Here is a 21,507-nt window from a genome sequence, read left to right on the forward strand (position 1 = left end):
AGCAGCCTTCTTTGGGGGCTGGTAGCCTGCCTTTTCCCCTTCTCCCACTCATCTGAGGCTTGTGGGCCCAACAGTGGCCCCCCATCACCCCCTTCCCCACCATGTGCCAATTCTGGTCCTTCCCTATGCCTGATGGGGCAGGATGGGACTGGGGGAGACAGAAAATGACAAGGATATACCTGGAGGAGCTTGGATCTGTAAAACTGACCCCAGGGAGGCTTTCTATTCTAGTATCTGACATTCAAGCAATCTCCCAAGGCCTTCTGATAGAGAGACAGCAGAGGCTGACTAACAGGCAGGGAAGGCGGGCCGGACAGAGCCACCTGCAGGATAGGGAAGTGGACACTCAGCACATGCTGGGCACCTCTTCACCTACCTCTTCACAGAAGGCCCAGCTCTGACTGGAGTAGATATTTTTGGAGGCACCAAATCTGCACAAATGAAAAGAGAAAAATCCAATAGGAGGGAGGGAGGCCAAGAGTGGCTTTCTAAAGGCATCCACTCAGGGGCCTTTGAAAAAAAGGACACACTCCACCCCTCACTCCCACCTCTCCTTCCCCCACCAGAGGTGACCTGAAGGTCCAAACTGAGTCAGGATGGGTATTTCCTGGTAACAACAAAGGATGTATCCTGATACCTGTAGAAGAGACTGGCCAGGGCCTTAGCCACCGAGAGGGCATCCTTCTTCCGCACTGGGATGGCTTCAATCCACTTGGTGAAGTAATCTGTCACTATCAGGACATGTGTGTTGGCTCGGGCTGTCTCTGGGAATGGTCCTGTAGGGTGAGGTTCAATTCAACAGGTATTTAATAAGAGCCTACTGTATGCCGTATACTGAGCTAGGTCCTGGAGATGCTGAAACAGGCATGAGAGGGAACTGAGGCTGGGAAAAGGAGGTGGGGAGCATTCTAGGCATGGCGGAGAGGAAATGTTGGGTACAGGAGGTATCAAAACCTCTGAATGAGACCCAAACCAGATTAAATTGTAATTGGGAAATGTTTAACAAAATTAATAGAAATACAATATAATGTTAATTTGTGGTTTTCTTTTTTTAAAAAAATATTTTTTATTTTTTTCCAATTACATGTAAAAACAATTTTTAACATTCATTTTTTAAAAATTTTGAGTTCCAAACTGTCTCCCTCCGTCCCTCCTCTCGCCCTCCCTGAGATTGGTAAACAATTTGATATACACGTGCATCTTTTCACAGTAGTCATGTTGTGAGAGAGAACACAGACCAAAAAAACAAAATCACAAAAAAAGTAAAGTTGCATTCAGACTCCATTAGTTCCTTCTCTGGAGGTAGAGAGCATCGTTCATCATGAGTCCTTTGGAATTGTCTTGGATTGTTGGATGACTGAGAAGAGCTATGTCATTCCTAGTTGATTATCATACAATGTTACTGTTACTGCATACGAAGTTTCCCTGGTTCTATCACTTAACTTTGTATCAGTTCATATACGTCTTCCCAGATTTTTCTGAAACCATAGTATTCCATTGCAATCACATACCACAACTTGTTCAGCCATTCCCCAGTTGACTGGCACCCTCTCAACATCCAATCTTTGCTATAATTTGTTGTTTTCTAAGTCAATTTGAGGCCCGCAGAAATCTGTTTCTATTTGAGTTTGGCACCCCTGGGGTATCTGATTGGAACGGAGAATGCCTAAAGAGTAGCGACATGAAATAATTCTGGGAAAGTCAGTAGGAGGCAAATCACAGAGCTCTTTAAATGCCAGGCAGAATAGTTTGTGTTTTATCCTACGAGGCAATAGTGAGCCACTGAAGATTGTTGAGTCACAGGTGAGGTGGTCAGACTGTGCTTTGGGAATATCCATTTGGCACCCGTGTGGAAGATGGACTAGAGAGAGGAGACTGGAGTCAGGGGACACCAAAGAGGACCCGAACTAGGGAGGTGGCTGTGGGAGTACAGAGAAGGGGATGTATACGAAAGATGGAATGGAGAGAGAACCAACAAGACTTGGCACCTGGCCACATAAGTGGGTGAGAGGATGAAGATAAGGGATAGCTGCTGGGCTGGGAGCCCATGGCTTCCTCATTGATTAGATACACAAGCAGCAGGAACGGAGCCTGTGTCCAGATGTTAGAATTCAGGGATGGATGGAATCATATCGTGGGTTTGGCTGGACAGGCCAAGGCTCTCCCACTGGCCCTTCGGCGCTCTGAAGAAGGCCAGCCAAGAGGCCAGTGTTCCTAAGTCTCGCCCTGTACTCACCTTGGAGCTCCATGCTGAGGATCTCCCAGGGGGCCTCTGCCTTCACTGGCCTCACCTTCCTGACCATGTTCTTGGCATGCTCGGCATTCTGGCATGTCTGGCACATCCTGATCTGAGAAAACAAAGACGCTCATAGAACAATGCACTATGTCACACCATTCTTTGTGTCCATGTCCCTTCTCCCTAACTAGACTGTGAGCCCTAGGAGGGTGGAACCACATCTTATTCATCTTTGCATCTGCTGAAGTATACAACACAGGGAAGGTGCTCAACAAGCATTTTCTGTGACTAACTGAACCCTCTACTGAGATCCCAGGGTCATGGCTATAGAGTGTGAAGGGACCTTAGTCCAATGCCCTCCTTCTACAGAGGAAATGGAGGCCCAGGACTCTGAGGTGTTCACCATATGATTGTGGGGGAAGTGGGGCAGGGTGGAAGGCAGCCTGACATTGAGAGGCAGGAAAGGCCCAGACTCAAATCCTGCTTCTGACACTTAGTAGCTGTGTGACCCTGGGGGAAATGATTGCCCTCTCTGAGATTCAGCCTCTTCCCCTGTGAAAGGGAGATGATGAAACTGGTCTTAATAAGTGGTTCTGAGAATAACCAGGACACTGTGTCAAGAGCTCCTCAGTGCACCAGAGGATCCTGGGTCAGCGGTGGAGCAGGAACACAGGTCTGGTCCAACCCCCTCACTTTACACAGAAGGAAACTGAGGCCCAGGGGAGGGATTTAAGTGATTTCCCCCAAGGTCATGAAGGTTTCAGAGACTTTCTATAAGAATGAACAAATGAATAAATGAAAAGGCACTTACTGATTCTCACATGCCTGGGACAAGCCCTGGGGACACAGATGCCAGAGTCAGGACAGAACTTGTCCTCAAGAAGCTTACATTCTGATGGGAGAAAACCACACAGGGGTCGGGGTGGCAGGGAAAGAGCATCCTATACACTGGAGGGCTGGACACATCAGGGAGGATTCTTATCTTACAGACTCAGGGAGAGCATCTTTCCTCAGACACTGTGGAAGAGCTGGGCCCCAAGGCTTGAGAGAAGGAGGGGAGAGTCAGCGAGCAGCCCAAGGGCTGGGCGCCCCTGGAGTGACTGGCACCTGGCCTGGGGCTGTCTGGAAGCTCTCCATGTGCCCGGCAGAGCTGGAAGGGCTTGAGACTTTGAGGGAGGGTCTGAGTGCAGGGCTGGGGAGCACGTGTAGGCGCAGTAGGAGGAGGAGAGGGGATTTAAGGAGTGACATGGGGATGGGGCAGAGGCGGCCGGCCCTCGGCCAAGCTAGATTGGATGCAAGCACACTCTGGCCTGAGCAGAGAAAGACTGTGAGAAGGAGGGAGGCTGGCTCCCAGGCTAGGAGGATCTGGGCATGAAATAATCAATCAAAAAACATTTGTCACGGGCTTACGATGTGCCAAACACAGTGCTAGATACTGAAGAAAAGAAGGAAGCAAATACAGTACAAAGAAGGAAACTATCCCTGGTCCCAAGGAGTTCACTCTTATTACTGTATTTATAATAGCATTATAATAACATACAGCAATATTATTATAGCTTACCCTTATCACTATATTAATTATATTATTATGTTATGTACACCAGTAACCTCTGTTAGGAGTCTCAGCTTCCCCATCTGTACAATGAGGGCCCTGGACTAAAAGCCTCTGAGAGCCCTTCCAGCTCAAGATTGAGGATGGTACAGCCTTTCCCAAAGCATGAGATCCACCCCTGAAGGACTCCCAAAGACGGCTCCCTCCCCTCCCCTCCCCAGTGCTAACAAGCCTTTCAGAAATACAACAGTGATTTGCACTGGAAAAAAAGAAATGTAGAGAGATAGCGAATTAGAGAGAGAGAAGAGAGACAGAGAGAGACACAGAAATAAAGACCCAGTGACAGAGAGAGATTCAATTCAAGTAACATTCATTAAGCACTAGCTGGTACAGTGGATAAAGCCCAGGGCTTGGAGTTAGGAAGACCTGAGTTAAAATCCAGCCTTGGGCAGTTACTGTGTGACCCTGAGCAAGTCACTTTACCACCAGCTGCCTCAGTTTCTTTATCCATAAAATGGGGATAATAGAAGCACCTACCTCCCAGGACTGTTGTGAGGATAAAATGAAATAATATTTGTAAACCCCTTAGCATAGTGCCTGGCACATAGTAGGTACTTAAAATGCTTATTCCCTCCCTGGGTCTGGGAGGAGGGGGTTCCCTTACAAGGTATAGTGCTGAGGATACAAAGATGAACAAGTTTGGTTCGGGGGAAAAATCATTCTGGGATTGCGAACTAGAGGACTACTTACTAGCTGTGTGAACTTATGGGAGTCACTTAACCTCAATGGGCCTCAGTTTCTTTATCTGTAAAATGAGGGGGTTGGACTGATCCTACAGATGAGGCCATGATAAAAACCAAATGAAACAGCTCCTGCCCTCAAGAAGCAGTTTTTGGGGATTGGAGTAAGCCTGTGCAAAAGTCAGGTAAGAGAAGTTGGGAAGAGCAAACAGACCTGTTTATTGGGAACACGGAGTGTATGAAGGGGAGGAATCCCAAGTGGGAGTCACGGGGGTAGGCTTTGGACTGACTCCTCCGATGCTGTATAAAGGAGAGGGGAGAAGGGAGGCCCAGGGAGACCTAGGAAGGAGTTATTCCAAGTGTCAGGAGCGAGGAGCTGAGGTCTGACCCAGAGTGGTGGGCTAATGCCAGAGAGGCTGTGCAGAAGGAAGGACCCCATTTGGTAGCTGACTGGATGTGAGGACTGAAGGAAAGGGGAGCAAAAAGGCTGCCCCCAAGGTTCTGGCCCGAGGTGACCGAGAGAGGGAGGAGGGTGACTAGTGAGGTTGGAGATCTGGCTCAAGTGAGGTGCCAATGGGATGGCTAGTAAGACTTTGGAGAGACAGGACTACAGCTGAGGAGAGAGGAGAGGTGTGGGAGTGGTTTGTGTAGAGATGATATCGGAACCCAGGAAAGCAGATGAGACTGCTGAGCAGAGAAAGCGTGGACTTGTGTGGAGCCCTGGGGACAGCCACACTCTACGGGGGCAGGAGGAAAGGGTGCAGAGAATCGTATTCCGGATCCCCAAGGCTGCTGGTGGCCTCCTCCCCCAAATACCTCTCACTTATTTGTATTTCTACTTGTTATGTCCCTGCATTCTCTCCCATTAGAATGTAAGCTTCTTGTGCAGAAGAATTGTTCCATTCTTTGTCCTGTATCCCCAAAACCTGGCACAAGAACTTGGTACATAGGAGGGATCATCAACCAGGATTTGGCTGGAGTGGAGTCTATTCCCCTCTCTGAACATGGATCCCTCTCTGTCTGTCTGTCTCTCTCACGATCTCTCTCTCTCTTCTCCCTCTCTTCTCTCTCCCTCCTTCCCTTCTTTTTCTCTCTCCTTCTCTCCCCCATCTCCATCCTCTTTCTCCCCCTCCCTCCTCTCTCTTTTTCTCTCTCCTTCTCTCTCCCTCCCTTCTCTTCCTCTCTCTCCCTCCTTTCTCTCTCTCCTTCTCTCTTCTTCCCTTCCCTCTCTTCTTTGCTTCTCTTTCTCTCCCTCTCTCTCATCATGATCCTCCTCTGTCTTTCCATCTCTCCTTCTGCCTCCCTCCTCCTAAGCCTATCTTGTCCTCCCCAGTCCCTTGGGCTCCTCTGGAGCTCCTCTCACCAGCAGATACCTTCCCTCCCACCCCACCTCCCAGCACCCTGACCTTGGTCCTTACCCAGTCTACCACATCCTTGACGATCCCCAGCCAGTAGTAACGACTCTGGATACGATGCACTGTCTTCTTTTGGCCCAGGTGGTGGCCAACCTCAGTGAAGTGGCTCTCTAAGAACACCTGACGCCGTCTCTCAGGGTCCACCACCACCTCCCTCTTCTCCTCTTTCTTTGGTCCCACATAATACAGGCGGCCCCCTTTGGGAAATAGGTTAAATTGAGCAGGGGGGACATGACAGTTCCATCCTCCCCCAGGGGGTGAAGGGGATGAGGTGGGTGGTGGAGCTGGGAATGGAAGCAGAGGAAAACGCTCAGGACATAGGCCCCAGAGACAAATCTCCCCAGAGGTCCGATCTCATCATGTGCCACGTTCATCAGCCATCATGTTTCCTGTTCCTCTACAGGCTAAATAGCCCCTGTTCCTTCCAAATGCTCCTTCTATGCTTGATCTCAAGGACCTACACCATTCTCTACCCTACTGGGGACACCCTCTGGATATGGGCACCCAATTCATAGCAGCATCTTTGTGGTAACAAAACATTGGGAACAAAGTGGGTTGGGTGCCCGCTGACTGGCCAAAGAAATCACCGTATGAATATAACGGGACACTGTTGGACTTGGGCAAGTGACAGATAGGAAGTCTTGCCGCTGACTCTCTGTGATGGCTGCTTCCTTTTCCAGACATTCATGCGCCATCCCTTTAATGCTCTGTTCCAGAATCCTGACCAGGAGCAAAGTCAAGCTCGCTGGCCTGCAGCCTACATACTCTTTCTTGCTCTGTTCCTTTTTTTGGATAATTGGGACATTGGCTCTTCTCCAATCCTAAGGCGCCATTCTTGTTTTCCATATCATTCAGCTTCAGGATACCAGATCCCTAATGTCCCTAGAAGCCCTAAATCCTATGACCTGCGGGCAGCTGGTGGACAAGAAGGAAAGGTAACCTACAAAGGAGGGAAAATAATGGATACATTTCATTAAAGGAGGGGGAGGGGAACTAACCTAGGTGGGGAAGGGAGAGGGATCCTACAAGGAGGTAGCATTGGTGTAGGGGAAGTGAGAGGAAAGGGTGGAATATAAGGAAGAGAAGGCATAGGCTTGAAGGGGTGAAGTATTAGGAAGCACAACAGGGAGGGGAGATAGTATAGGATGGAGAAACCAAGTATGGGCCACAGGGAAGAGGCCTATGGAGGAATAAGGCACTGTCGGAGAAGGAAGCAAGCATTTATTGAGCGCCTACCATGTACCTGGCACTCTGCTGATAGCTCATCTGATCCTCACAGCGACCCCGGGAGGTAGGTGCTGTTATTTAGCCCCATTTTACAGGTAGGGAAACTGAGGCAGATGTGAAGTTTCTTGCCCAGGGTCACAGGCTGGACTAGCTCGGGACCTCGAGTCAACCAGAACTGAGTCCAAATCCAGCCTCGGGCATTTGCTAGCTGTGGCCCCTGGGCGAGCTGCCTGCCTGTTTCCCCACCTATAAAAAGGGGATAACAGCACTCGCTTCCTGGGCAGATGGGGTAAGTGCTCAGCAAACCTTACAACGTTCTCTAAACGCTGTTATTAGTGCTAATTACTGTTATTAATGAGCGCGGGCTATGGTACGGAGGGGGGAGGGGTGCGGAATCTGGAAGGTAGAGCCAGTAATGGGAGGTAGACCGGGCACCGCGGTGGGGGGCGGAGAGAGGGAGGGAGAGGGGGAGGGGTAGCGCCAAGAGCAGGGTAGGCACCGGGGTCACGAGGGCAGGAGCGCCGAGGAAGGGCCGGCACGTGGAGGGCGCGGGGCGGCGAGTGCGCGTGCGCGGCGGAGCGAGGCGGTCTGGCAGGGGGCGGGCGGGGGCGCGCTCACCCTCGAGCACAAACTTCTGCGCGTAGCGCTTGAGGTTCTTGCGCTTGATGGAGCCGAAGGCCGGAGGGAAGGCGCCCTCGGCGAGCAGGCGCCGGATGTCGGCGAACTTGTTCCCGCCAGGGCCCGGGCCGGGCGTGGTGGCCGCCGCCGGCGCCGTTTCCTCCTCCTCCTCGGGCCCCCGTGGCGGCCCCGCGGCCCCGTCCATGGCTGCGGCAGCAGCCGCCGCGGGGGCAGCCCGGACGCTATTCCCGGGGACACTCGAGGGGGCGGGGCCGAGGGAAGGGAGGAGGCCGGTGTAAGGGAGCGTCGGCCAAGAGGCGCCCGCAGCCAGCTGCGAAGGTCCCAGGCAGGGATCGTGTGTCAAGAGCGGATCTCGGTGCAGGGCGCGCAGATAATTTTCGGAAGATTGTCTCCTTCAACCCTTGGACCGCCCGCCCGCCCCACGACTCACCAACCCCCGAAAACCCCGGAGAGTGGCTGGGGAGTCTCCCTCCACCCCCTCAGGAGCCCGCAGGGGTTTGGGATGAAATGGGTTGGGTTTAAGGAATGAGAGTGGGCGCAGGCTGAAGGTGGGCACATCCTGGTGGAGGGTCCAGCAGGTCCTTGGAAGAGGGGACCAGAGCACCGGGGGGGAGAGAGAGGTCAGGGCTGGAGCCTTTGCTTGGAGGACCTTTTAGACTGAGCTTCTTGCGGGCGGGGACGGTTTTTGCTTTTTTTTATATCCCCTGGCTTTGGCACATAGTAGGCACTTCAGAGGTGGCCAGGCAACAACAAAGGCACGTAATAAATGCTGATTGACTGATTAACCAAAGAGAAGCGGATCCAGCACAGAAATGCAAGGATCTCAGCACTACAGACTCAGGGCTGAAAGAAGCCATCTGGTCTACCCCGACCCCCCCCCCCCACTTTTTATTTGTTGTTCCCTAGTGTCTGACTCTCTCTGACCTCATTTGGGGTTTTCTTGGCAGAGCTAATGGAGTGGTTTGCCGTTCCTTCTCCAGTTCATTTTACAGATGAGGAAGGACAAACACAACAACTTTGTGTATCTGTGCCTCGCTTAAATGCAATTCACTCGGGCCTCAGTATATCACCTGTGATGTCATTGGTCCTCTGAAGACAGAGGATGCATGAGTAACCAGACCACTGAATTGGACAGCTATGGAGATCTTCAAATCCAGCCTCCTTTTCTTACAGATGGGAAAACGGAACGCAGGGCGTGCTGTAACTAAGGTGGAGTGACTTTGGCTTTGTCTCAGGGCCCTGATGCTGCATCGAGAAGAGTACTTCATTACAAGGATGACGGCTGCGCACCCTAGTGAACTCATCTGCCCTTCTGAATTTCCACCCCTGGGGTAGCCAGGGTTTTTTATCTACTCCTCCATCATCTGAACTTGTCTTTAAAAAGTTGACCTGAAAAGTTGTTGGGTGCCCAGATGAGTGAATGATGCGCCCCAAGTCAAGCAGAGTCTTCTTCCGGACTAGTCCAGGACCCTTTTCCCAATTCTGCCAATAGACCCTAAATTGGTCTAGTTATCAGTGAGTCTCCAAGTCGATGTTCCATGAGGCTTCAATGAAGGAACTAGAGACGTTAGCTCTGGGAGGAAAAAGAAAAGATCATGGGGGTCATGGTAGTTACCTTCAGCTATTTGATTCTGATTGGATTCACGTATTGGTTCTGATCGGCCCCAGAGGGCAGAACTGGGAGCAGTGGGGGAAATTGGAGTAGGTTTAGGTTTGATTCAAGGGAAAACTGCCTAGCAGCTGAAGAAACCCCTGCCTCTGGAGGTAGTGAGTTACCCGTCAATGTGTCACCAAGTAAAGGCAGAAGACCATTTGGTGATGAGGACGTCAATGACAGGGTGTGTGAACTAGTGATATTAGGAGCTGTTGGGCTTAGGTTATAACCTGGGTTCAAGCCCTGCCTCTGACCCATGCTGGCTTGTGTGATCCCAGACATGACAATTCGCACGTATTTGATCTGGGGTGTGTGACCTTAACACCTCGGAGGAGTCTGGCTCGGTCTTATCCCGGGTTTCTTTACCCGTGAAATGAAGGGTGGGACTAGCTCTCTGCCCCGAATCTTCCCTACCAGCATAGAGTGGAAACAACACCGACGTCTCCAGTGGACCTGGGTTAAAGGTAAATTGCGTCTCTCCTCTGAGCCTCAGTTTTCTCCTTTGTGAAATGGGAATAAACATTTGTAATCTCTACCCACGGGGTTGTGAGGATCGAATTGTCTATAAAGCACTTGGCAAACCTTAATTAAATTGCTGTATAAATGACGGTCAGCCTTCACCTCCCACTATGCCTTTGTAATGGCGTGGGGGGAGGGGTGCGGGATATTGAATATGTTGGCAATTTTTTCAATGTGTCAACCAGTTTTGCTGATTTATCTCTCTTCCCCCCTTTCTTTCTTTTTAAAAAACTTACAGGGTACAAGGGGTGGGATACAGGGGAAAATCTATAGGATGCAGAAGCAAATACCAATAAAAACTTATTCCAAAAATACATGTCCGCTCTTCTCGTCCCCTGGCTTCCCCAGGCCCCGGTGAAACGAGCGGTCGGCCTAGAGGGGCTGTGAGTGCTTTCCCTTTGGGCTCGGGCTCACAGGACCCTGTTCTCCCGTGCCCGATTCCCTCGCCCTGTCGCTCGGGGCTCGGCGCGCAGTTCCCTTGGGAGCTGATCCCTAAGCGCCGGGAGGCTTTCGCCTTTCTCGGGTCTGGGTATTTGGAGCCGTTCCCTTGATTCCCGGGCTGGGGGCGGGGCAGAGGGCGGTCCGGGCCCGTGGGCACCCAGGAGGCGGTACGGGGGCCGGGAAGGGCCAGAAGGCCTCGCGATCCCGCGTCGCCTCTCTGCCCTCTGTGCTCCGGCGGCGGCTCCCGGCGGCGGGGGCACCATGGCGGGGCCCGGGGCCGCGGGGCGGCGCTTCTTCCGCTGCGCCTGCTTCTGCTCCGAGAACCTCTTCCTGCCCCGCTACCGGCTGCACGTGCACTACAGCGAGGAGCAGCAGCTGCGCCGAGACTACGGCCCGGTAGGACAGCGGCCGTTGCGCGGGGACCCGCAGGAGCTCGGGGCCTCCATCACGGAGAGGCCAGGACGGGCCGCACCCCAGCTGCTGTTGCGGGGCTGGGGCGTAGGCAGGAAGACCTGGGTTCAGATACAGCCTTGGGCACTCACTGAGATCACTCACCCTTGGCCTCAGTTTCCCCTACTGTAAAATGCGGGTCATCTCAGCCCCTGCCTCCCGGGGCCGCAGTGAGGATTGAAGGAGTATTTGTAGAAGTGCTTAGCGCCGCGGCTGGCACCCCTAGGTGCTCTATAGATGCTCATTCACAACCTCCCGGCTCTGACTCCACATCCCAGGCTCCTCGCCCCTTGTGGCCCCCTCCCAATCCCCAGGGCTGTGGGTTATCCGGAGGGGCGCTGGGGAAGTGCCCTCCTCTGGACCTCAGTCTCCTTATCTGTAAAATGATCTCTAAGGTCCTATCCAGCTCTAAATCCTGTGCTGTTACATAGGAGGTAGAGTTCAGCTGCCATGGTCAGGTGCTTCTCACCGGTCTGGTTTGAATGAATGAATGAATAAAACGTTTATTAAGCACTTACTGTGTACAAAGCCCTATCCAGCTCTAAATCCTGTGCTGTTATATAGGAGGTAGAGTTCAGAGCTTGTACAGCTGCCATGATCAGGTGCTTCTGACCAGTCTGGTTTGAATGAATGAATGAGTAAAACATTTATTAAGCACTTACTGTGTACAAAGCCCTATCCAGCTCTAAATCCTGTGCTGTTATATAGAAGGTAGAGTTCAGAGCTTGTACAGCTGCCATGATCAGGTGCTTCTGACCAGTCTGGTTTGAATGAATGAATGAGTAAAACATTTATTAAGCACTTACTGTGTACAAAGCACGTAGAAAAGTCAGACAGCCCCTGCTCACAAGGAGCTGATGAGATCACACATACTAGGGGTGTCAGCGCCAGTGACAGGGAAAAGTCCCCTGGTCCTGGGGTACAGAAACAAAGCAGATGGCAATGCCTGTTCTTGAAGGTGAACGTTTCTTAATGAAGTAGTGCCAGCTCCTAAGGAGTTTATGTTTGTTAATCCACAGAACCCAATGAGCAAGTGGGATTCCTCTGTCGGTCCTGAGACTAAATTTAACCTTTTGCTGCATCAGTTTACTCATCTGCAAGGGGATAGTCATCGTAACTACCTCCCAGAGTTGTCACCATCATCAGATGAGATAATATATGTGAAGTGCTTTGCAAACCTCCAAGTACCAGATAAATGTGAGCCATTATTAGCAAAAGGGCATATGTTTCTCAGAGGAGAGGTGTAACAGAGAGAAGACCAGGGTTGGAGTCAAAGAACCAGGGTTCAAATTCTGACTATACTTCACGCCATCCGTGTGACCGGTGCCATTAGTTTCTTCATTCTGATAAGATGAGCTGGGAGGTTAGACTGCTTACTTGATGTGAATTTACGATCCTACAGTCCCAAAGCCCCCTCTAGCCGACTCCTATGGAAATGCGCTTTTGTCAGATGGAGACAGATTGAGCCCCATCTCCAATATTTATTAGCTGTGTGGCCACGAACAACTCACTTAACCATTCTGAGCCTGTTTTCTTAACGGAGGCAGTAATAACTCTCGTACTATCTCCCTCACAGACTTGTCGTGAGGTTCCTTAAAACGTTCAATAAATGCCTGCTATTTTTGTTACAAAAGATGACTTGAAAGTTGGGTTAGGGAGGGGGAGTGGAGACTATATTTGGAAATAAAAGAGAGACAAAAACAAAAGCATCAATAAAGATCTAAAAATCCCCCAGAACGTCAGCAGTTATTGTTGTATTCCTGTGATTTAGACTTTAAAACCACCTAATCCAGTTCCTTCACTCTTTAAAAAAAAGTTATTGACATTTTTTGTTCTTATACCACCTTCATGTCCAATTATAGCCCTCTTCCTTTACCTCACCAGAGAGTCAGCCTAACTGCAGATAAAAGAAAGGTGGTGGTGGGGGGAAGCAGTTCAGCAAACCTGACCAAACCATTAATCCAATCTGACAGTATGCGTAGCTCTCTGCTCCCACGGTCCCCCATCTCTGCAAAGAAGAGAGGGAGGAACATTTTTCATCTCTTCTTCCGGACAGGAATGGTCCTTCTAATTATGCAGCATTCTGGTTGTTTTTGGTGATCGTTTTGCCGTTCTTTCCACCAATATTGTAGTCGTCGTGTACGTTTCCTGCCGTCCTCCTCATTTTACAGATGAGGAAATGGAGGTGGGAAGGTCACACAGGTATGGAATGCGGAGCCAGGACTGAAACCCAGGTCTGCAGACTCCAGGCCTAGCAGTGTTTGCTTTCTCCTCTGCGCTGTGTTTTCCTTCTTACAAGGAGAGCATTCGCTAAGACAGTGAAGTGCTTTATCTTTGAGGGATGTCATTGCGAATGCCTCCATTCTTCAAAAAGATCTGTGGTTTCATCAGTCTGGGCGCTCCTTCCCTTTGTGGGTGAATTACGTCCCTTGTGCTTTTGCTGATGGTGTTGTCACACTGCCAGCCCATCTTTCTGTAAGGTTTACATGTCTTACAAAGTGTTTTCCTTGAAACAACCCTTCGAGGTGGGCAATATCAACCCCGTCTTACAGGTGAAAGAACAGGGAGGTGTTATTGCCATCTTTTCACAGATGGGGAAACTGAGGCACAGGAGGGTAAAATGATAAAGTTGGCGTCTGAAGGGTCACAGTGTCTGAGGCTGGATTTGAATTCAGGTCTTTCCTACCTCCAGGCCCAGAGTTCTATCCACAGCATTGCCTGGCTGCCTCATATTCCTTATTTCTTTGCTGACCTTGTACTAAGCCTCCCTGAATTTTAGTCAGGCTGTTTGTAAGTTTAGAAATGGAAAGGACCTTAGACATTTGTGAACGCTGGACCTGGAGACAGGAAAGACCCCTAGCTGTGTGATCCTGGACAAGTTACTCCACTGCTGTTTGCCTCAGTTTTCTCATCTGTAAAATGTGGGTGATAACAGTACCTCCCTCCCAGAATTGCTGTAAGGACCAAATGAGATAATAATTCTAAAGTGCTTGGCACAGTGCCCAGGATATAGCACGTGTTCAATAAATGTTAGCTGTTATTAAATTATCTGGTCATAGGATCATAGCTCTAGAGCTGAAGAGGACCTCAGAAGCCATCTGGTCCAGCCCTTTCATTTTATCAGAGAAAACTGAGACCCAGGGTCACGTAGGTCATGTCAGAGGTGGGATTCGAACCCAGGCCCTCTGACTCCAGAGGCTGTGCTTTTCCATTGTACCATGATCCCGTCCAATGAGGTTGTATAGTCCAATCCTCCCTCCCCCATTATAGATTGGGAAACCGAGGCCAGTAGATTCTTTGAAGCTTTTCCAGTTTGGTAGGATCCATGGGGTGGGGATATCACTGGAGCTCACCTCTGAGCCCTGGGGAGGCCCTCAGTTGGGGGTTCGTACTGGGGCCATGCTCTCTATAACTCCCTTGGCCCACCCCTTCCTTGTCTATTCCAGATCCTTAAGAACCGTGGCTGTGTGAGTCCCGAGGACTTTGAGCAGGTGTTGGCTGAGGTAACCACCATTCCCCATGCCCATGAATTCTTGTGCTCACTCCTCCAGAGAAAACAGACATCAGGAAGACTTGGGTTCAAGCCTGCAAGTCTGCCCTTGACACATACTGGCCGTATTACCCTGGGCAAGTCACTTGACCTCTTACTGCCTTCAAGCAGCTCTCTTAAGACTATAACGTACAGAGAAGGTACCCGCCTACTTTAGTAGAGGGAGTTTCCTTACCTGGGAGTTCTTTATACCGATGAAATCAGTCCAGTCCTTATATCCTATTATTATTAATTATTACGATTGTCTCTGTAATTGGTGTCATCACCTGTAGCTTGAGAAGGAGGTCCAGCGGAGGAAGCAGCTGGTTCAGCGGGCTTCAGAGAGGAAAGCCACCATTGCCCAATACTACCTCCCAGTCCAGCCCCAGGTGTACGGCTTACAGGTGCGTATAGGTGGGGAGGTCCCAGAAAGGGTGGTGGTGGTGCTGTAAGATGGTGGCTCCCTTGGGGTGAGAGCAGCCAGCCCTGGGTGGGACATGATAGACTCTTAGAGTATCTCCAGCTTCAGCCACATGTGCCATGTTTATCAGCACGGACAACCTCTCCCTCCCCCTTAAAGTCAAGTAGGGAAGCCAGACTTTTTTTGGCTGTGCTCCCACGCTAGCCCTCTAATAACTCCCTGAACTGTCAGGGAAGTTTCCTCCTGTGATACATATCACATCTTATCCGTGCCTGCCCTTCCTATATGACTCTCCAATCTGCCAAGGGCACCCCTCCGATGGGGGCCTTTCTTCAGTTCTTTTGACATTAAATGGATCCCAGTAAGCTTTATATCAGTTAGCCCTTACTTACTCATCTTTTTTTCCCCCTTTGGGTCATACATTTCCCCTGCTGCTAACCTTTGATTCCCTTGTATAATTCCTCATTTATAATGTACCTGGACTGGCTCTCCCCATGAGCCTCTCCACCGCCCAGCCCAGCAGCAGCCTAGCGGGGAAGCCAGTTGTCTTTCCAAGTGTCTGTTGTGGGGTCATTCACTCTATGTGTAGAGTGTAGTGGGTATCTAAGTTTTCCCAGCCAACCTAAATGAACAGGACAGTTTTGTTATAACCAGACTATTTTTAGTTTAAGCATGTTACGTATTAGTTTAAAATCTGTTCATTTATATATTTGTATATTAGTTTAAAAAATGAATTAAGTGTAACAGAATTCCATGAGTTCATGTGCAGTCCTCTTTTCTGGGGTCTTTGGTGTACTGAAATGTTCCTGTTCATCTATAATTGTTGACTTTACTGAGGTGGAAGGTACCATAGTGCATAGAACATTAGCCCTGCAGTCAGGAAGACTTGAGTTCCAATCCAGCCCCAGAGACTTCCTAGTTGTGTGCCTTTGGGCAAGCCGCTTCACTTTGGTCTGCCTCAGTTTCCTTATCTGTAAAATGGGGATGATAACAGCACCAACTTCCCATGGTTACTTTGAGGATCAAATGATACATTGTAAAGCACTTTGCGAACCATGAAGTGGCTCTATAAATGCTAGCTATTATTATTAATAATAAAAATAAATTAAAAGCCCCCAAACCGTACAAACCCATTAATTGGGTAAAGTAGTCTCCCTTCCTAGAACTTTCCTATTGGACTCTCTCAAAGTACGTAGCGTTCCCAGAGGTTTCTGCCCCTTTCACCCATTGTTTGTCCCTGGTTCTAGCCTCCCTTCGGAGCCAAACAGAACAAAGCTGAGCCCTCTTCCCAGGGACATACTTGTCTTCGAGAATGTAAAAATTCTTTGGTTTGGAGAGCTTTTACAGCACCTAGCAAATTAATCCATCAGTCAGCATTTATTAAATGCCCACCTCTTCTGGGCTCTGGAGATACAAATTCAGAAATGAAAATAGAACCTGCCCTCAATGAGCTTCCATTCTATAGGAATGATGCAAATTATGAGCCCTTTGAGGGCTGGGACATTCTTTTTTACATCCCTAGGGCAATGCCTGGCACACAGCAGGTGCTTAATAAATGTTTGTTGACTTACAGAAAACTCCATTTGTATAGTACACATCTTCTAGGGAGGGTACCTGATTCCAGAATGATGTCCAGGCCTTAAGCAGCTCCTAGGCTCAGGACTCAGGCTGTTTCCCCTCTGATGTTGTTTCTTCCTCCTCTTGCCCTCCATTCCCCTCAGGAGAGGTTTCTGGCCCCGGAGTTTCTGACTACTATTCAGTACTGTGTGAGCCCAGGCGCTGACCTTCCAGGCCTCCTTCAGCGCATCGAGACCTTGTCAGGTAAGGCCCAGTCAGTCTGGTCCCCTCAAGGAGCCGCCCAGTTGTGACCCACTTTCCACCCTCAGTAACAGACTGACTTCCATGATAATAATCCCAGTTCACATTTTGATGGTTTTAACAGTCCCTTCCTTTAGACCAATTCCCCTACCTTGGGCTGTCCAGTGCAACTGCCCTTTTACTGGTGAGGAAACCGAGGCCCAAAGGGGACGAGTGATGGGGTAAGGTTTACATCAGTGTGAGCAAGATGTTCTTGAGGATTGGAGGATTGGGATGTAGAAGAGAACTTTAGATGTCTGGTCCAAGCCCAACCCAGTCCTTTCAGAGATGAGGAAACAGGCCTGGGGGAGAGGGGTACCTGCTCAAGGTCAACAAAGGAACCGTCAGGCGGTGAGCCAAGCCCTTCAGAGGCTATGTCCTGGGTCCTTTCCACTGGCCCAGACTCCCTGAATTAAGGACACACAGACTCTGTGTGTGTGTGTGTGTATGTGAGACTGAATGTATCTCTGAGAGTGTGTGTGTATGTGTGTCCGTCTGACTATGTATGTATCTGTGTGTTTACTTGTATCTGTGTCTGTGTGTATCTGTATATATCTGTGCGTGTGTGTGTGTGTGTGTGTGTGTGTGTATCTGACCGTTTGACTGTGTGTATGTATCTCTGGGTGTGTGTGTCTGTCTGTGACTCTGTGTGTCTGCGTGACTTTGTGACTTCGTATGTGTGTATATCTGTGTCTGGCTGTGTGTATGTGTCTCCGGGTGTGTGTGTCTATCCATGACTGTGTGTGTCTGACTGGCTGTTTGTATGTGTCTGACTGTGTGTGTGTGCGTGCGCGCGTGTGTGTGTGTGTCTCTGTCTGTGTGTCTGTGTGACTGTGTGGCCAGCTTACTGGGAGTCAAGCCTAGCCCAGTACCCATCACAAGCTGGTGTGACTGTCTTGAGCAAACCTTCCGTCCCCTCTGTAGGCGAGAAGATGATATACCGGCTGCCGGTCTTCACCCAGGAATTCTGCCAGATGCTGCTGCAGGAGCTGGAGAACTTTGAGCAGTCAGACATGCCCAAAGGGCGGCCCAATACCATGAATAGCCACGGGGTAGGTGTAGCCCCCGGGCCCCTGGGGAGTGCAGAGCTGAGAACTAGAGAGCTAGAATAAGAAGGGACCCCTCAGGCCCAGCTCCCTCATTCAAGAGAGGAGCAAAATGAAGGGCAGGGCGAAGAGGGACCTCTGAGGCCTTTGTACAGGAGGGGCCTGAGGGTGAATGACTCGTCAAGGTCATGGAGGCAGCACTTGAACCCAGATCCTCTGACCAAAAGGGGCCCTTGCTACACCCTGACTGTGGCCGGCTCCTTTCCCTGCCTAGGTGCTGTTAGACGAGATGGGTCTGGACAAGCCCTTGGTGATTCCCCTCCGGGAGCGCTACTTGCAGCCCCTCACGGCCCTCCTGTACCCTGACTGTGGAGGTGGCCGACTGGACAGCCACCGTGCCTTTGTGGTGAAGTACAGCATAAATGAGGACCGAGACCTCAGCTGCCACTACGACAACGCCTGAGGTCACCCTCAACGTCTCACTGAACAAGAACTTCTCTGAGGGCAACCTTTACTTTGGAGATTTTCACCAGGTACCTGCCCCTCCCCCCATCTCCACTGCTTGGAGTTTAATCAGGCAGCAAGTATTTATTAAGCACCTGCTGTGTGCTGGCACTTCTAGGCTGGGAGACCATAGAACTTAGAGCTTGTCTCATCCAGCTCCCTTGTTTTTCAGAAGAAGAAACTGAGGCCCAGGGGGGTGGGGATGGGGGTGGGATGCCTTACATAAAGCCAAGTGCAGTCAGAGCTAGAGCTCAGGTCTTCTGGCTCAAGGAAGGAGTGCTTCAGGTATGGGGGTGCCCTGTGGAAGGACTGGCAGGAAGGCCTGTGGGCCTGGACCAGAGAGTGCTGCTGCTGGGGAGTGTAGCACCCCATAGGCTTCCTGGGGCCCAGGAGCCAGGAAAGGCAGCCCGCCTCACGAGCCCCTCTGCCTTGCAGGTATTGAGCAATGAAGGCCAGTACGTGGAGGTGCCAAATGTGCTGGGCCACGGGATACTGCATCGGGGCGGGCAGTTGCACGGGGCCCTGCCCCTGGAGTCTGGAGAGCGATGGAACCTCATTATCTGGATGAGGGCCTCTTCTGTCCGCAACCGGCTCTGTCCCATGTGCAAGAAACCGCCCGAGCTGGTGGAGGACGAGGGATTTGGGGACGGCTTCACCCGGGAAGAAGGGGAGCCCAGTACTGTGGATGTTTGCGCCTTGACCTGAGTTCCCAGTCTCGTGCCTGGTGGCCCACCAGTCTGAAAGCTCTGCTGGCCCCTTCTATGCGGCAGCAGCCATGATACCCCAATCCCAAGCAGGAGCCCCGACTGGGCCCCATCACTTAGAAGTGGTCCTTGAGAGTCAGTGAGGATTGGGATGGTGTGTGGGAAAAATGGGCTTACAAATTGTCCCCTGGGGGCCTGCCAAAAGCAAGGTACTGATGGGATCCCAGCTGTGGTGGATGGGACAATAAAACACCACTGCTTAACTACCAGGGCTCCTCGAGGCATCGCCAGAAACCCCGTCTGACCCAAGCTGAGCTGCTGGGCTCCAGGGACTTAGTTTTTAGTAGAGGATCTATAGTATGGAATCTCTACCATCCCTCTTAGCTCCTGGGGGTGGGCAGACAGGTCTGGCAAAGGTCCAGGACCAGCCTGCCCTTCTTCACAGGTGCCAAGCTGCCCTTAGGAGCCTGCTTTGTGATGCCTTGCCTTGGTTCACTGCCCCTAAGCCTGTTTGTCTGTCTCAGGCTGGGGCCTTCAGTTCCAGTTGGGCAGCATCCCGTTCCACTTCTTTTCTGGAGACCTCATTAGAACTACTCCAGGGCCTCAGGGACTGCTCTCGTTTCTCCAGTTAGCATCTTTAGCATCCAGTTCACTGTGATGACTTTTCTGTTCTTTTCCCCCTCGTTTTATTGACGGAACTAAGCCCGGTAGATGTTCGTTAACTTGTCCAGGGTCACCCAGTTTGGATGTCAAACTGAAGTCCCACCGGGCAGGGGCCAAGCCAGAGCAGGGGCACCTGCCGCCACGATGACATCTTGGGTAGGTAGCACGTCAGCGCCTCCATCCAGGACATTTCAGTCCAATCCAGTTCAACATTAATTAAACACCTGGTGTTATGTCACGGCCTAGAAGGCTGGAAAAGTAGGATGGCGCCAGATCTCAGATCCATGATTAAGAATTCTACTCTTCAGGGCCCCCTAGTATGTGCGCTGAGGCAGAGGGAGATAGAGAAACAAACCAGTGCCCTCCATCGTGGGGTTTCAGCTGAACTTAACAAACAATAATACTAAGTATTTGCTGTGTTCAAGACAAATTGAAACCCCCTGTTTTCAAGGAGCTTATGTTCTGTTGTGGGGGTGATATTTGATCTATAGAGCTAACTGGGGTGCAAAAGCAAAGGCTTTTGTAGGAGAGATGGCCCCTGTGCTGAGTTTCGAAGGAAGCTAGGGATTATATGAGGGAGAGAAGGGAATCTTATAGCTCAGTAAGAGACCAGAATTATCGTTAGAAGTAACCGTGATACGAAATATAATGAGAGCATTGGGAGAGATGTAAATCAGATGCTACATCAACTCCAAGAGGCTGAGGGTAGGCGGGGGAGGCCTTATAAAATCCTGGGATTATAGCTAGGTGTGGACAGGAAGAAATGAGGGAGATGAGGAAGGCATTCGGGTGCGGGGAACAGGAGACAAGGGCACAGAGACATGAGATCCGGGGCCATGGAGGAGTACAAGAGTCAGGCTGAGTGTATGGGAAGAGGATATTGTCATCAAGAGGCCTAGAACCTGGAGAGGTCGGATGGTGTGGATAGAGGGCCATAGATGCTAGGCCAAGTCTACTGTTCGGTGCCTCTCTGCTGTCTGCTGAGGAGAAGAATGAAGGGGACAGAGCTTCGAAGGCCTGAGATTCTGTTTGCGGGGGTGTGAAGGATGGATGAGAGGTGGGAGAGGCTGTTATCACAGTGACGATGACAGGTGATGAGGATCATGAATGGTGCTATGGCTGTGGATGCAAAGGATGTTGGATAGGAGAAGAAGAAAGATTGCATAGACTGGGGGTGGGGAATCCCATGTGGCCCTCGAGGTCCTCAAGTGCGGCCCTTTGACTGAATCCAGACTTCACAGAACAAATCCCTTCAATAGACGGATTTGTTCTGTAAAACTTGGACTCAGTCAGAAAGTTGCACCGAAGGACGCAGAAGGCCACATGTGGCCTTGAGGCTGCAGGTTCCTAACTCCTGCCATGGAGGTTTCAGACTGCTGGATGTGGATAGCAGTTCCTGCTTGAACCCACCAAGGCTAGTTCTGGCCTTGATGGGAGAATGACCACCTACCTTGGCCCCAAATTGCCGTGGCTAGCCCTGTGTAGGATGGCCAGGCTGGGAGGTCACTCCTCCCCTAGTCTAGACCCAGGCCCTAAGAGCTTCCTCATCCCTGAGTAACTTGGAAACTTCCCATTCTCTGTTTCCAACCAGATGGCATCATAGGCAATGGTGTCCAAAATAGGACACTTACTCAAAGGGATCCTCACCTCAATAAACTCCTCTGGCTCCCCAGTGACTTTAGGAACAAATATCAAAATTGCAGTTTATCTTTTTTAAAAAATAACTTTTTGTTGATGCCTTTTGTTTTCTACTTAATTTCCCCCAGTATTCCTCTCTTCCCTTCCCAGAGAATAAATAGCATTTTTAAGACCAAAAAAGAGGAAGAAAAATGAGTGCCACTAATCAATATATTGAAAAAATCTGAAAAAATATCCAATACGCAACATGTGTGTCCCTCCACCCTCCTATG

The 21,507-nt window shown here is 50.5% G+C and overlaps 1 protein-coding gene across 1 annotated transcript; it reads left to right on the forward strand.

The window, feature by feature from the left end:
• The first annotated feature begins 10,659 nt into the window (after positions 1–10,659).
• OGFOD2 (2-oxoglutarate and iron dependent oxygenase domain containing 2) lies at positions 10,660–19,203 on the forward strand. The gene is given in 8 exon segments (XM_036742023.1): positions 10,660–10,819; positions 14,320–14,376; positions 14,696–14,806; positions 16,545–16,644; positions 17,605–17,732; positions 18,001–18,186; positions 18,188–18,259; positions 18,666–19,203. Coding segments are annotated over 8 exon segments (1,059 nt in total). The 5' UTR covers positions 10,660–10,684; the 3' UTR covers positions 18,936–19,203.
• The last annotated feature ends 2,304 nt before the right edge of the window (positions 19,204–21,507 follow it).

This window comes from Trichosurus vulpecula, chromosome 1 (assembly GCF_011100635.1).
Source record: "Trichosurus vulpecula isolate mTriVul1 chromosome 1, mTriVul1.pri, whole genome shotgun sequence".
Lineage (NCBI taxonomy): Eukaryota > Metazoa > Chordata > Mammalia > Diprotodontia > Phalangeridae > Trichosurus > Trichosurus vulpecula.